Here is a 16,680-nt window from a genome sequence, read left to right as displayed (position 1 = left end):
TGAGGTTGGCCCTGCTCTGATGCCATTATATGTATATATGCCATTATAAGCAAGTAAATGGCACTTTTAGTATGTATTCTTAATCCTTTTTTTCATACACACACTGGTTGCAGTCTAACATATGTGGCCAGTTAACCACTTGGAAGCTCATCATATTCTGCTGCTGCGCTGGGATTTACAAAAACCCATTATTCATGACGAGCTGGGCTCGTCATGAGCGTGCTGGGAGGCTACTGCATGACGAGCCCAGCTCGTCATGAGCGTCGAAGGGGTTAAAAGGCCTCTCTAAAGTACAGAGTGCAGCTGCACATAATTAAAGGGGCTGCATTATGTAAATATAACATGTAAAATGTTTGTAAGCTCTCTAGAATAACAGAATTTTCTTTGAGGGATTTAATGTGTCAAATTCTCTCTATGTAATATAGAATTTTAAACGATTGCTCAGTCCTACATTGTTGAAAGTCCTCTGCCCTATTTTCTAGCTGAAGATTACAGGATAATTTCCTTCCCTAAAGGCATTTTGGTCAATGTGATCCTCGTTATAGGTTGCTAATGATGCTGGTATCAATTTGAGTGCCACATAGTGACTTTCAAAACTTTGGACTTGAGTAACTTTCCTAGAACTGAGAGCAATTATGATTCTTAAAGTGTCATTTATCAAAGTTATTTTTTAGAAATAACATGAGAAATGTGGAAACAAACTTAAAATACTGAGCTTAAGATGCATTGTCAACGCCACTAGGTCAGTTTTATTGTGATATTGCTTGTAAGGACAAAAGGCATCTTGATTATATTTCCAATTATCCTTATTTTGCAACACAATACAGCAAGTTTTCCTGGAAGTCACTTTTCCAATAAAAGCAAATGAGTCCTATTCGGATTCCATCTGCACTTTGGGCGTTACTGTTTTGTGCCCTAGCGTAAAGCTTATTAAAAAAATTGCGACGTCAATCTTAATTTACAGCTCTCCAATCTGGATTCCAGTAATTGGGGTGCCCATTGACAATTCAGAAGATCCCCACGGACACTGCCCCTGTACATGACTCTGAATTGTTAGTTTTCTCTCTCATGTTGCCTTTGTTGTATATTTCTGCTTGGTTAGATGCCAATTGAAAAAAGTCTGCACTAGACTAGTGAAAGACTTTTGCCAGTCCAACTATCACTGCTAACTTATACAAATGTAAATTACATCGGAGCGTTGTCAACTTCAGCTTACTGTTCAAGTGTAAAAAAATACTTAACTTTGAATTTACAACATAAAATGTAATATACCTTTCACTTTGCACAATCACCGTATATGAGGATTTGGAAAACTGCAGGGAATTACTATGCTGATGCACATCTGCTTGGATCACGTACTTGCTTTATATGCACAAATGACTATAATCTCACATGAGGCTACTACATGGCTTATTTTTGTAAATCTGTTAATAAAATATCGCCAACAGAGCAAAACAAAAAAATCCTCTACACTAGTTTTAAGTCTGAGGTTCAGATGAGGGCCTTTAATGAGGGACAGAACCTTTAGCAACTCTTATAGCTCGAAGCAGAAAGGCTGTAATGCTATTATGATATTTTGCTTGCTGAGGGTGGAATATTGCAAATTAAACCAAGTGCAACAGAAACTCGCAAGAATGTTGATGCAAAAGGTCTTGACCCCATGCCGTACATTTTACTTCACTAGGGCTCCCTGCATTCCAGTTCCAATAAGATTTTTGATGTTAATCGTTGATTTCTTATAATTTCTTATACAGTACTCCATTTATGCTCACTTTTCCATTAATTCCACAAAGTAAAATCCTGTGGGATAGGATTAGATTCCCTCTTCTGACTAGTTTGAAGTGGTGACAGTGTTTTTGTACATACCACTGTATGCAACATGTTGCCAATAAGAACTAATGTATGTTAGCTATGTAGACTGCAGGCCTGTTTGGTTATACAGGTTGCAAAAATCCACCAGCCGCTATTTCTGGAGGTACACATGGCACTGTTTTTACAGGACATTTACTGCCAAGTAGTGAGTGATTCAGCAGTACAGCTGCATACCGTGATGGGATGGAGGAGTTTAGCAGGTCCTTGTGACTATGTCTGAAGAGGTGAAAATCCAGGGATTAAGTTAGTAAATCAGACATTTTACTGCTATGCTGTCAGCGGAGAGGCACAAATAAGCCAGGATCACCATGGATGAAGGCCACCCTCGATGGCGGAATGCAAAATTATATCCCATTTCTCAAAGATGTACATTTACCTTGGGCTGAATGTTTTGGAAGTCTCTTGAAAAGGTTGGGAGTCCCCCTGAGCTGCAGGGCCTTGCGTTACGCCCCTGGCCACCCCACGTTGTCTTTTATTACCGCGGTGAAAGAAGACAAAGCGAAAATCCTCGTAATCAAGCTTAATGTAGCCAACACAAGTTTGTTACAGAAAAGAGAGCAATCTGGTTTGTAATAATCAGAGTGCACCTTTATTATCTATTTGAGGATAACTTCTCCTTGCATGGTTATCAGTTCATTTTAGTGGCCTGCAGCCCTGAAGTAATGCTAGGAGGTGTTTTTTTCACATGTCTTACCTCGCGGGATAGTTTAGACTGTCTGGAATTCAAATTGCATCATTTGGCAGTCTAATACCCACATGAGTTTACATTGTATTTTTTTAATGACTTTGTCTTTTATGGTAAGGCCAATTTGCCTGACTACCATCACCACCCCCTTTTCTGAATCGTTTTGGCCACTATAGGAGTGGCAGGGTATGCTCAGACATGAGTCCTTTGCTCACTGCACCATCAGGATTCAAGCAAGCCGGGCCGAAGACGGCTGCAAAGCCAGAAACCGGTCCCCGGAAGCTTGTTTCCTTTCCAGTAAAGAATTGGCTTGGTAGTTTGGTCTGCCCTGTTCCCATGATGCACTGGGCCAGGGACAGACTAATTTGCATGTAGCCAGGTTCTGAACTGGGATGGTGCAGTGAGCTAAAAAACGGTGATGGATCAAGCCCTGATCTTTTCACTGGGTATGAGTGTTCTGTTTAATTCAGATGCTCTGTCCATCACCACCCCCTTTTCTAACAGCCAACTGTGCATGATCGCATTTGTTTAGAAAAACATTTGTGATTGGTTTCAAAATATCCACGATTGTTTTAAAAACATATTGATTCTAGAAAAAATCATGGAGTGACCAATTTAGTATAAAAGACCATCACTCCCATTCAAATTAGAGGAGAATTTCTTCCAGGCTGACATGGGGGGCCTGCATGCTGAATCTTCCGCATGCAGCGGTCTGACATCCCTTGCGGGCTGTCATCCTCGACGCAGAGACTGGGTCCTTCATTATAAATCATAATGTGAGGTGGCTGATTCTTCCCTAGGAGATTCTTGGCTACAGATACATATACGCATATACATACATATCTAGGCTAGGTACTTTTAGGTAAATTACATAGGGAGCACATTTTAGGAATATGCAAGTGCTCCTGTTTTTATTTGAACTGCTCATGTTCATCTTATTAGCACTACGGTAGAAATGAATCTACTATTTACTCTATTGTTACTAGCAATCTGTTTCGTAAGCTTCGGTCTCCTAATTGTGGGAGCACATATATTTTACACATGATTGTCGTTGGAGCAATAAATACTTTTTTTAAATGTCCTAATCGCCAAACTGTATTTTCAGAGGGAAAGTAATCACAAGTGTGTGAGCGAAACGTACTGTACTATTTTCCATAATCCCTGAGGGTTGCCATGTTCAGTGGTTGCCAGAAACTACGTACACCACTGTAAGATAAAGCGGGGTGGTAGTGGCACTGTAGGGCTAGATGGTCTAATGGCTGATATGTCCTGTGGCGGTATCTGAAAGTGGTAGGGACACCAAACCCTCAGTGTAGGTCATCCAAAACGTTTAGGTCCTGGGGGACCTCTAGGAACTACACGACGTAAGAATAGGAGATAGTAGCCTGAGGCGTCAATATGGCGGACGCACTTTAAGAGTGCTCCGGACCCCTTCCGTCATCCGCCTAGCATCCGCCAGTCTTCAGCTGCAGCTCACCTTCAGGGACAAGCTGCTGGATCCCCCGCATTGTCCGCTCCGCTCCACTCTGATCCCTCTTGCGAGCGGATCGGACTCCTCACTGCAACGGGCCGCCTTCTCCCTGGTGCCAGCCCGGCTTTTCAAAACGGCAGCCCATCGCGCCTAGGACATGTGTTCCCTGTCTGGTGGCCGTGCCGCCTAAATCTGTCGTCGGACCCACAGCAAAGACTCCTCCTTCCGAGGGTACCCCTCCGATGCTGGGGGCGGTGTGCAGCGGCTGCGAGTGTCGGCGCTGCTACCCGCGGCGGCCTGCACTGGTGACCCGCTGGAGTGTACAGCGGCTGGCTGGGGGCTGCCGTGTCTCAGCTGTCGCCATCAGACAACTGTGTTTTCATCCGATGCCCTGCCTATGCCTGCTGCCGATCAGGCCATCTGATGGGGTGGCTGGGGCGGGGCTCGCCCGGGCTGCTGTTCACAGCCAGGAGCCGCCATCGTGTGCGAGGGGGGAGACGCTCACTGCCCCTGAGGCCTGCTGTGACAGCGGCTTGACTTCCAAGGACCTGCTGTATGTTATTCCCCTACCGGGGGGGGGGGGGGTGGCGCTCGCTGCCCCCCCTGAGGCCGGCTGAGACCACGGCTCGACTTCTGAGGACCTGCTGTGCCTTCCCCTGCCGACCTGGACTGGTGCACGGGAGCGACTGCCTGCAGGTTCACCAGAACCCCATCGGAGGCCATCTGTCCTTAGACAGACAGTGAGGGTGGGGGGTGGGGTGGGGGATGGGGGGGGGATCGGCCACTGAGTCGGGTGGCGGCAGTGCTTCGGCCCCCCTCCCTTGCTTTTCCCTTGGTGGTGCTGCAGTGTGGGTCCGGCTGGGCGATTCCTCCTTGGCTGCCCCACATCACCCCCCAGGTGCATCGGACTGGTTTGGGCCGGCCCCCTCCCCCCGGGCTGCCGGGGGTTCTGGGGGCGTCTTTCCCGCGGCAGTGGCCCTGGTGGTTGGCTTGCTGGGGTGGACGAGGATCGGCCACCAGGTCGGGTGGCGGGCACAGCTGCGACATCGGCGATTTCACCCCCCCCTCCTGCAGCGCGCTACTTATCTGGGGGAACCGCCACGACTCCACTGGCCCGGGGTCGCACCAGCCTGGACTGATCCCCTCCATATTTAACTGTTTCCTGCCATCTCCCGCTGCGTCGGGGTGTGGGCCTCCTTGCTGCTGGGCTCACCAACCCTGGGTTGCCTGGCCTCCTGTGGTCGCATTGGGCACCCCGTACCGGCCAGTGACCTGCCACTTTAACGCTGCTGCTCATGTCAGGGGAGCTTGGGTCAGGCTGGAGCTGGTGTGTGTATATGTGGGTGGGGGGGCATGGCGCCCTTCTTCATTGTTGACCTCGCTCTGCCCCTCACCTTCTCTGGATGGTACGTAGGGGCCGTGGAATCCATTGCAGACGTTTGCTCCTCCTGGGGCCCCCCACTGCTCCGGGCTGTTCCCTCTGAGGTGAGGCCATCCGTTTCAGACCATGAGGCTGGGCTGGAGGATTGTCGCGGCTGTGGGTGACTGGCCTGGCCACCCTTAGCTGGAGAGCCCCACCAGGCCCTGTGGGTGGGGCCAAGGCACAGCTAACTCTTGCCCCCTCTGGGGACCCGAGGAGTTGGACTTGGGTGCGTGGGCCCGAGCATTGACGGCCTAGGTGTCTGGGTGGCCCCCCACCCATCCCTCTGCAGATTCGCCACTAGTCCCGCGATGGGCAGAAACCGCCCCGTGCAGAATCCGGCCCCTCCGACCCAAACAAAAATGGATCAGTTTACCACGCCGTACCAGGACCCGGGAGGCAGACCGCCTTGCAAGCCGGGTGCCACCCGGGTAGATCTCTCCACCATTTTTCAGGCAATCAGCACATCTCAGGCCTCAGTAGAAAACAAGATTGGTGAGGTGAGGGTAGATGTGGCTCTCATCCGCCAGGACCTGCGCAATGCCACGGCACGCATCACGAAGGCGGAATCCTGTATCTCCACGGCAGAGGACGACATCAACCAACTTAAGACCCAGGTGGCCAGTCTCCAGACCCAGACCTCGGAGCTCCACCGCAGGGCTGAGGACTCCGAAAACAGATCGAGGAGAAATGACCTGTATTTCCTGAGGGAGTGAAGCAAGGTCACGCCGATACGTTTGTAGAAACCTGGGTGCGCTCCTGGATGCCCAAGGATGCCCGGTCGCCTTGGTTTGCCATGGAACGGGCCCACCGCTCCTTGGTGCCTAGGCCATAATCCTTAGGGTCCTTAACTTTCCAGATAGAGATGCCATCCTTGGGGAGGCAGGGCATAGGGGCCACTACACTATCAGAACAGCAAGATTATGGTCTTCCCAGACTACACCAGGGAGATGCAGGCCTAGCGCCGGACCTATGACTAGGTCAAACTAAAGCTGCGCAACATGGGTCTCCGTTATAGTCTCCTCTTCCCGGCCCAGCTCAAGGTCATCTTTCAAAACAAGAGGTATTTCTTCGATAACCCTCAGGCGGCGTGGACCTGGCTCACGGAGGAACGACCCCTCAGCCCCCACCCGTCTCTCTCCCCCACCCAGCGGTCATACCCGACCCTCCCCAAAACCCAGAGGCATCGGACGAGGTCCCGCAAGAAGAACGACCGTCGTGGAGAGGCATCCCGCTCCCTGGGCGCGGCGTCCCAGCGCCCTCCTTCCCGAGCATCTGTCCGGGGATCCAGCACTCCGAGCCCGACCACCTCATTAATTGACTTGAGCGATCTCCCAGGCCCCTCGAACAACCTGCACCACGCCATTTCTGACTTTGATCTGTCCAGGAGCCCGGCGATCCAAGGATCTGGAGAAACCGAGGTTACTTGAACAATGGCACACGGCGGGAGCGCGTTCTCCTATCTTCGAAATCCCCTCGAAGGGGGTGATATGCTATCCTCGAAACCTTCAGTTCCAAGAACTATTTCCTCCTTCACTCCCTGAACTTAATTGCATTCCTTGTTGATTACTTGTCCCATGTGTAGTTGCAGCTGTTCACGATTCTCTTATCCGATCATATGGAGGGGGGTCCATCCCTGCCATATTCATGTTCTGCTAATTGTTTTAGCTTAGCAACCAGTCTCATTGTTGTTTAAATTTTTCCTTTTCAGGGCAACAGATGCTTCATATTCGGAAGTGTAGGGTGGGGAGAGTTGGGGGATGAAAGTGGGGGGAGACCGTTGTTTCCAGTTAGTTTGTTATTTTTAGCCACCCGCCACCCACGGGCTGCTGTTCTGTTTTTCCTGGTAGCTACGCATGCATGTACACCATTGACTACGACATACGACTCACCGCGATGCACACCTTCTGCCCGGAAGCCCCGGCTTTTGGAATATGTTCCCATCAGGACCCGACACTGCCTGCGTCTGCATCTCCCTTTCCCTACTCCACTTATCACAATGGCGTCCACCTTACCTAGGCCCTCCACATTCTTTCCTGGAACTTTAACTGCCTACTGGACCGTTTAAAACGCACTGCTGTCCTTCGTAGCGCACACCTGCAGGAAACGTGTCTTCTGGGCTCACAATGAACTTCCTTGCCCGGTATGGGTTTGACAGGTTCTGGCACTCTGGGTTCACGCGGGGCTCCCAGGGGGTGGCCATTCTACTTTGGGAACGGTTGCCCTTCACCCTGACACAGGCTGAAATAGACGCACAAGGCCGCTATGTGGCCCTCAAAGGTAGGACCGAGGGGCACCCCCTTAATCTCCTATGTACATACATTCCTCCCGCCATTATGGCCCCTGCCCTCCGCTGCCTCACACTAGTGCTCGCCTCCTTCCCACAAGCCCTGACGGTGGTAGGAGGAGACTTCAACGCCGTCCTACAACCCTCACGTGACGCAACGGTACCCCCATCGGCTGCCCGCCTTGCCTCTGCAAAACGCCTATCTGACTGATCCTCGGCCCTGGGTCTCTGTGATGCCTGGAGGATGTGGAATCCCCGTAAGGTCCAATACATCCATACTTCGGCGGCTCACTACACCCACTTTCGTATCGACCTGTTCCTCCTTTTTGCCGTGGACTGTCACTTGATGTCCGGGTCCACAATCTTACCCAGAGGTATCTCTGACTACTCCCCAGTCTCCATTAGTCGCGGACACCCCCCTGGCGGCGCCCTTACTGTGTGGCGAATGAATGCCTGATTCCTGCAGGAGGCGGACTGCCCGGAATCCCTCGGGCAGTAGCTGCAGCAATATTTTTCGGCACACTGTGGGAGCCAGCAAGGCCGTGATGTGCGGGGCGGCTAGAGGTCTGGTCCACGCGAAACACCTGGAATAATCCACCCGACTCACGCAGCTGGAGGCCCAGGCGGCGCAGCTGGTGGAGGCACAAGCTACCAATGATAGCGACGACTCCGCCCGACAGCTTACATTGATCGGAGAAGAAATTGGCCAGATCTCGCTGGAATCAGCTAAAATGCTCTGGCGCTCATCTGTGGCGCGGGTGTATGGATGGGGTGACAAAAATGGCAAACTTCTCCACAATTTGGTGTCCTACCCTAAAGCCATTTGCATCATTCCCGAGATCTGGGATGGAACCGGAGCCCACCACATTACCTCCCAGGGCATTGCCCAGACGTTCGCGGGCTACTACGCAGCCTTCTACGCGGCTCAACCTCCTCAGACTTCACTGGTGACTTTTCTGACCGAGACCGGGACTCAGCTGCCCTGTCTCTCCCACACGGGCTCGGAGTCCCTAGACCGGCCTTTCACCCCGGAGGAGATACATGAGGCTATCTCACGGTTGCGCTCCGGAAAAACGCCCGGGCCCAACGGTTACCCCCAAGAATACTATGCGGCCTACCGGGTCACGTTGGTCCCACACATATTGGACCTGGTTAAGCACGTAGTCTAAGTGGGGTCCTTCCCACCAGAGACTGATGTGGCCACTATCTTAGTCCTCCCGAAGATGCAGCCGCCCTCCCTCGCGTGTATGGACTACCGTCCCATCTCCCTTATCAATACGGAAGTGAAACTCTTCGCCACCGTGGTGGCTCAACGGCTGCATCCCCACTTGCAAGAACTAGTATACCCTGATCAATACGGCTTCATCCCTGCCCGGGGCCCCGGCACTGCATACGACGTCTCCATCTCGCACTCGTGCATCGCCACCTCCTCACCCCGTATCTGGCACTGCTCTTCATAGACTTTGAAAAAGCATTTGATACTGTGGATTGGGGCTACCTGGGGGACCATTGAGATTGGATAGTGTGCTAAAGGGGATGCATATGTAGACGGGCACGTGGTACTATGGCTTTGCAGGAAGACCTCATGACTAAAAACCCCATTACTTCTTGGGCTGTGAGTTGAGCTTCTGGTTGAAAAAGAGGTAATGTTTCTGTGAACTTTTGCACTCTTTCTGGACTAGAATATGCTTTGGCTGTAACGGAACTGAGAGTTGCACCGTGGAAAGGGTGAATTTGCAATGATTGCAATTTGGTTAAATTGGCTTTGCCTTGCTGACCAGCATTAGTGTGCACACAATGCACATACAAAACAGTCTAAGCTGTTGCTGCCTTTTGGGGTCTACTTTCCAGGGCAGTCTAATGTTGGGTGCTAATGCTATGTCCTAATTTTGCTCCTTGTAAATCTGCCCACTCACTCCTAATACAGTTCCCATAAGGAACTACAACAGTAATTTGGCACAGTTTGTGGCATAGCCGGGATTTACTGATTAATGTCACCTAGTGGCCTAATAATTGTAATTTCCTTTCCATTTTTCCAGCTAATCCACTGCCTGTTTTATTTTTTATTTTTACAACTAAGAAGATTTCCTTTCTATCTTTTCTTACTATTGAATAAGTGTGTATTGTTTTGTATTTCAACAAATTTGATTTGTTTTTTTGTAATGAACATAAGCAAGAAAATGTTAAATTTTTCTTCACAGATAAAAAACCAGAAAACTGGTGCTGGAGATGTTGAGAAGGAAGAATAATTCAATGCGACTTACAGGGACCTAAGGACATATCTAGCACCAGATTGACATTGCAAAGATTTTTATACTGCTGTGCTTGGTGCTCATTTATCACAACATGAACTTTTCGGCTAACGTTTCATTCTGAACAAAGTGTACTTTCTACGTATTTAAAATCTTTTTTAAAGACAGTAGACATTTTTGTAAGTAAGTATTTTTACATGAGAATACAAGCTGGAGAACACAATGATATTGCATTCTAATTAGTAATCCAGAAGCAATTTGTAAGTCTGTTGTAAATGTCTGGAATTGTCTTGTTGTGACACCTATGTGTATTGATCATATGAAAATACCTAAGCGTGCCAGTGCAGTGTATTGTCCTTTTCCATGTTTGTATTGTATTTCAAAAAAGAAAAGCCTGCATCATGATCTATGAAACTGCTCTTGATAATCTGCAGTCTTATTGTTTTCATATTTCACTTAAAATGGCTTTTCAGACTAAAATAAATAAAATAAATACCCTTCCATATTTGACTGTTTTTGGTTTGTTTTAGAAATAAGCAAGTACATAGTAAAGAATAATCGCTGAAGGCTAGTGACTTACCTACAGACATATCTGTGGCAGAAAGTAGTTGAGGTCCAGTAAGTTACCTCGAAACTGAAGTTATGTTTATGTAATCGGACATGGTTCCAACACTTTTCCTTGCAATAAATTGAACAGTGTTGCACTGAAATGTGGAGTCTCTCCGTCCACAGCAAATTAAGTTCTCCACCACCCCAACTTGTGGATCATGGTTAATTGCAACTGATCTTAAATCACCCTGTTGACCTATTCAACCAACCCAACCCTTTTTGGGTGATCTAGAGATGTTCCAACCTGCTTTATTCTGGTGGATTCTAAGTACGATTCCAAAAAGAAGGACAATGGGGCAAGTTTAAACAGGTTCAACATATGTGCCCCAACTCATGCTGTGTACAAGAAGGGTACGAAGTTCCTCTAAGTGAGAAGAAAAAGAACTGGGAGATACTGCAGATAGGGTGGGTCAAGTGTAGACCCACACTGGAGATAAAAGGGTATTCCCTTTGTCGGAACGAAGGCTCTCACACACCTAGCAAGCTAGGTGTCATGCTTCATCATATGAGCCTGCCCCGCGCTGCAATACCAGACCGGGCTCTTTGGCGGGGATCTTATGTTCCTGCCAGTGGGTGTGATCGGCCTAGTGTGTGTGGATGTGTTGACCGCCGGAATCTGTTGCAAGTAATCACTAGACAACAGTTTAGGTGAGTCGTGTTTCTGTTTTGGCCGTTTGTGTGGTTTACAACGCTACTTTGAGCTTATTGATTTTAATAAATCTTTTTTAATCCTACTCCCTCCGCATGAGCATTTAGACACCTCCTATACCTTATTTTCTCCTAGCCCCACATGGCACATATGCAAGAATGAGAAAACTTGTTCACCTAGCACATATGCCATACTGGCACTTTTAGATAAGGTTCATGAGATTCGCCCCTTGTACATAAATTGTATCACTATACAAATGTATCCCTTTTTTTTTGTGTGTCTCCTCCCAGGTTATCGACCTGAATATGTGGTATGTAAGTTGTACTCTACCACGTTGTATAGATAGCATTCATTTTTGTTCCTGAAGTGCCCCGATCCTCCTGACATATATGGCACAAAACATGTCGATCCACTGAGAGTAGGTCACAGATAGCTAGATACATTGCCCCTAGCTCACTGCCACTCTCTGCACATTTTTAGTCAGGCAGTCTACCTTTAGAATAAATAACCTGTAGGACTGACTGACCTGTTTTAATCCACCTCCTTCCCCCACACATCTACACACACTAGGCCTCTCACCCCCACAACTGGAACAGAAGATCCCTGCCAAAGAGCCCCGTACTGGGTGCCTGTCAGGTATTGCAGTGCCGACCTGACGAGGGGCAGGCTCATATGATGAAGCATGACACCTAGCTTGCTAGGTGTGTGAGAGCCCTAGTTCCGACAAAGGGAATTCCCCTTTATCTCCAGTGTGGGTCTACACTTGACCCACCCTCTCTGCAGTATCTCCCCGTTCCTTTTCTTCTCACTTAGAATCCACCTGTGTACAAGAAGGGTACGAAGTTCATCTAAGTGCCATTTCATTTCTCAAGACACTGTTTCATTGTCTTTGACCAACTCATCTGGATATGCTGCTCTACCAAAAACCTCCTGCATAAGTCAGTTTAATTTTGTTGAAATTGTCTCTATCCTATGGTCACTTGAACATATAACCAGTTCTCACTATTTCAACTTTTGGAGGGTCACTCAACACCCCAAAGGCACTGAAAATGTTAATTGCTACCATGCTGCTTTGGGCTAATGGTGCATCCCCCTGGAGCCATAGTGATGGTGAGGTCACCCAAGTTTCTTCACCCCATATATATTCACTACAAACTTTCACATAACCCTCCATGGATTCATCAGCTCTCAGCCTCCAAAGATTCTCACACCTTGCGTTTCTTGTCCCTAATGTCCTTATGCCCCTCATGGGCTAGTTAAGAACCGTGCGCTTCATCACTTTGCGTACTACCAACAGCCCCAATCTTCTAATCCACCCTATGCTTTGTCCCCTTCTTTCAGAATTGTTCAACATGCCTTACTTCCTTATTGTTAACAAATTCCTTATACTCTGCCACCCACTAGTATTGTGTTTTCACATTTCCTTGTGCATAGACCGCCTACTTCCTTACTCTTTTCCTATGCTCCAGGAAAATCTTCAAATGTCTCCCCATCAACACCAGACAGTCACTCAAGCCTTAGTCACCAGCTGTCTGGACGACGTCAATGCACTCTGTGCAGCAGTTGCCACTCACATGCTGAAGAGATTGCAAACCATACAGAACTCCGCGGCCAGACTCCTCTTCGACCTCCCCAAACAGACCCACGTCACCCCTCTCCTCAAGAAACTTCACTGGCTCCCTATCCAGAAGAGATGTTAATTTAGGATGATGGTCCACACCTACAAAACCCTACACAACCAAGGGCCAGCATACATCAACCACTGCTGGAACTTCCACCAATTCTCTAGACACCTGCGATCTGCCTCCCTGTGCCTCGCACACACAGCCCACATCCGCCGCAGCAGCAGAGGTTGCTCCTCCTACCTCACTGCTAAATCCTATAATGACCTCCAAGGGCGTGTTTTTTTGCAATGATCAGGTTACAATTGCTATGCTCTCTTCTCTGCCAAAGCTTCTTCTCTTAAACAAAACCATGCCAATACCAGAGTTCCTTGCAGCAGTAGAAGTAATGTTTACATGTTTAGTGTTAGATTTCTGACGGATACTGTTCTAAACCTAAGCATTACCTCAGTTGGTCATTGTCCCGTAGAGCAGAAACTTTCCTAATGGCCACAATTGGTTCCAACTTGGGTTCAGTTCCTATTTGTGAAGCATGGTGACCTAAGTAATCCTTCAAAACAAGAGGGAACTGGGAGCAGTCGAGGTCCGGCATATGTGCTCCCTGACATAGACCATAAAGAAAGGGTATGCAGTTTCCATAGAGCACCTCGTGGGAGAGCACACTTTGTCATCCCACAAAAGAACAGGTTGAAGGAGTATGAATAATTGGGAGCGAGAGCCCTCACTCACCCAAATGAGTGGTATGTTTCATCATCGGGCAGCTCCTTGTTAGGCTGGCGCTGCAATGCCTAACTGGCCCCTAGTGGAGGCTCTTTACCGAAGATCGTATCAGATAGAGTTCCGTGAAGAACTGAAAATAAAGGTGCCTTGTCTGTAGATAGGAAGAAAAGGGCGCAGGAGTTAAAAATGACTAAGGGACGCCTAAAATCTATTTATTCTACTGGTGGGCCTTGTCATCGTTGGGAACAGGGTAAAACAATGAAGGAAGTGATGTTCCTTTGTATCTCAGGGGATTAAATTATTAGAGGGAGAGGGTGAGGGTGACGATGGCAAGGCCCACCATGATGATGAAGCATGCCACTCATTTGGGTGAGTGATGGCTTTTTCTCCTGTCCTGATTATTTATACTCCTTTAACCATTTTGTAGGAGGTTGGCTTAGTATGTGGTGCCCACCTATTTAAGTCAAGCACCTTGCACTAATCAAGCCGAGCCTTATGGTGATTTTAGAGGTCTTCGACAACCATAGAAAGCTCTCTAGTGTTAGCTGTGGAGAGCAGTCTTCAGGCTTAGTCCAGAATGAGTGTTAAGCAGCTTGTTTTACCAGAACTAATCATATAGTGTAGGTTAAATGAAAAGAACCACACAGTTTAGTTATAAAAAAGGTATATTTATTATACACATTAACACATTGATATATCTCCTACCCAGAGATATCAACACAATACACACAACACTTCAATTGTAAACAGGTAAGTAAGCACAAATACTCAGTGATCTACGAGGTGAGACTGAGCCATTTACTAAAGAAGTGGAATGCGAACAGCGACTGAAGTTGGGACTTGGACCATGAGACTCAGAAGAGCTGGGGACACTACAAACCACCCAAGGTAAGGACCCAGGAACCCCAAGGAGGCTGTGTGTAGCTTGGAAACACAGCCGCGTGCTTAATGCAAGTCAATGGGGAAAGTTGCTGTTTTAAAGAAGGACCCTTCCAAGCGGACCCTGAAGAAATCCTGTAGAAGACTGAAGGTTGGAGAGTCGCCCCATCCGTGGATACCCCAAGCACCCGAATACCTTCACCAGGGAAGCCGGGTGCATAGTTGCAAAGGGACGTCATAAACGGCCATAGACTACTATGGAGGACTTCAGGAAAGATGACGCTGGCGAAGAAGGTGAAAGAGTTCGGTTACATCCAAGGGTGGATTCTTGAAGTGAAGAACTTGCAAGCAGGGGGAACAGAGTCTATGCCACTCTGAGGTGACCAGGAGGCACGAAAGAGCAATGACCACCGATGACGGAAGATGCAAGAGTGATGACAGTGATCTTGTCGCTACAGCTGCGCGGACCAGTAGCCGTTCAAGAGCTGTCGAAAGTCGAGACCCCAGGGGTCAGTGTCTGACGGGAGTACCAACAAGCCTTGGCAGCAGCCACAGGCATGGTAAACTTTGGGACCAGCAAGGTCCATGGGACTCGCCAATTGAAGGAAAGTCCGAGCCAGCCTGAGCAAGCAGGGGAGTCCACTGAAGCCAAAGAAGTCCCTCAAGAGGACTCGCAGGCCGAAGGCACAGAAGTTGCAAGAGGACCTCGCGCAGCTCACCAAAGTTGCAGGTCCAAGGTGCAGTGCATGGGGTGAGGACAAAGATCTTGGTCGAAAGAGATGCTGGAGCTTCATGTAGCCTGAAGATCCCTGTACAGAGCCACAACAAGCCTTGACAATTGCAGGACATCGTGTTGCACGGGGGTTCTGTTCTTTTTTTTTTTTTTTTCTTTTTCAACAAGGGAAACTGGCCTCAAAGTTGCTGAGAGGACCGGTCAGGCCTCGAGGGAGTTGCAGAAGCACCACCTGTGTTGCTGAACCTTTTGGAGTCCGTGGGATGTCAGGAGCAGCAGACCAATCAGCTTTGTTGCGGTGTCTGCAGATGCAGGGGAGTGACTCCTTCACTCCAAGGGAGATTTCTTTGGGTGTCTTTGATAGCCACAGGCCTGAAGAGGAACCTGGAAAAAGCACAAACAAAGAAGACTTGCAGAACAGCAAGACCAGGAGCAGCAGAAGTCTTCCTTGGTGTAGTCTCGGCTCCAGGAGAAGTACAGCGAATTACAGGTGAAGTAAAGCTAATTACAGGTGCCCAGACGGTGTAAGGAGTTTCAGTTTTAAATCTTGTCCCTTGATGAATCTGAAAAGCCATCCACAGGCAAGCACTTAAGTACCCAAGGGAAAGGGTTGAAACACTTCAAGGGTCCCTCTCAAAGGAGGGGCTGGACAGAGGGGAGGATACTCCAGTTTCCTTTGTCCAGTTTCGCGCCAGAGCGAGAGCCAAGGGCTTCCTGAACTGGCTCAAACTGTGGTATGCAAGGAGGGCACCAAATGTGCCCTTCAAAGCAGTCTGGTGGCTCTGGCAGGTACCCCTCCCCAGCCCAAAACACTGAAGTGCTCTCTGGAAGGTGGTCACACCTCCCTTTGACAGGAAGCCTATTGTTCTGCCTTCACCTATTCGAGCTTAGCTCAGCAGCAGTAGAGCAGAATCTTGCGTGGTGTCGGCTGTAGTACTAGCTTGCTGGCAGACTCTGGAAGACTTACCGGGAGTACTGGGGGCTTGCCAGAGGAGCCCCCAGTGCATGGAATCATACCTCCAACACCGTTAACACTGCTGGGGTATGATTCCAACATGTTTGATACTAAAGATGCCCAGGTTCGGCACAGCCAATATATAGTTAGCCATTGCATAATGATGCATGGGCACTGTACGTCTCAAAAGGGCTGACTGCACTTGCAGAGCCTGGAGAATCGACTCCAGGGTGTGTAGGGGGTCCCCTGCTCATGCAAGGCACACTCACACTTACAACCTAGCACCCTGCCTTCAGGATTGTAAGGCCTGCCTTTGAGTGACTTATAGGTTTTAAGTGCAGTGACCTCCGATATATAGAAACTTGTATCTTTTGTAAGTGCTGCTAGCATCAACTCACACAGGCTGCAATATCAGGACTGTAGTCACAGTTTGAGTGGTCTCATGGGTGGCATAAAACGTTCTGCAGCCCATGGAAGACCCCTCGTGTACCTATGCCCTTGGTACCTTAGTACCATATACTAGGGA

At 48.7% G+C, this 16,680-nt stretch overlaps 1 protein-coding gene across 2 annotated transcripts in view; it reads left to right on the top strand.

The window, feature by feature from the left end:
- Nucleotides 1–10,490, top strand: part of TRAFD1 (TRAF-type zinc finger domain containing 1) — a 239,071-nt gene extending 228,581 nt beyond the window's left edge. For both annotated transcript variants that reach the window (XM_078667427.1, XM_078667426.1), the window contains exon 12: nt 9,937–10,490. In XM_078667427.1, the coding sequence (XP_078523553.1) occupies nt 9,937–9,984 (48 nt within the window). In that variant the 3' untranslated portion in view covers nt 9,985–10,490. The remainder of the gene's footprint in view (nt 1–9,936) is intronic.
- Nucleotides 10,491–16,680: the final 6,190 nt, after the last annotated feature.

This window comes from Lissotriton helveticus, chromosome 11, assembly GCF_964261635.1.
Source record: "Lissotriton helveticus chromosome 11, aLisHel1.1, whole genome shotgun sequence".
Classification (NCBI taxonomy): Eukaryota; Metazoa; Chordata; class Amphibia; order Caudata; family Salamandridae; genus Lissotriton; species Lissotriton helveticus.
This window is presented reverse-complemented; position numbering and strand designations above follow the sequence as displayed.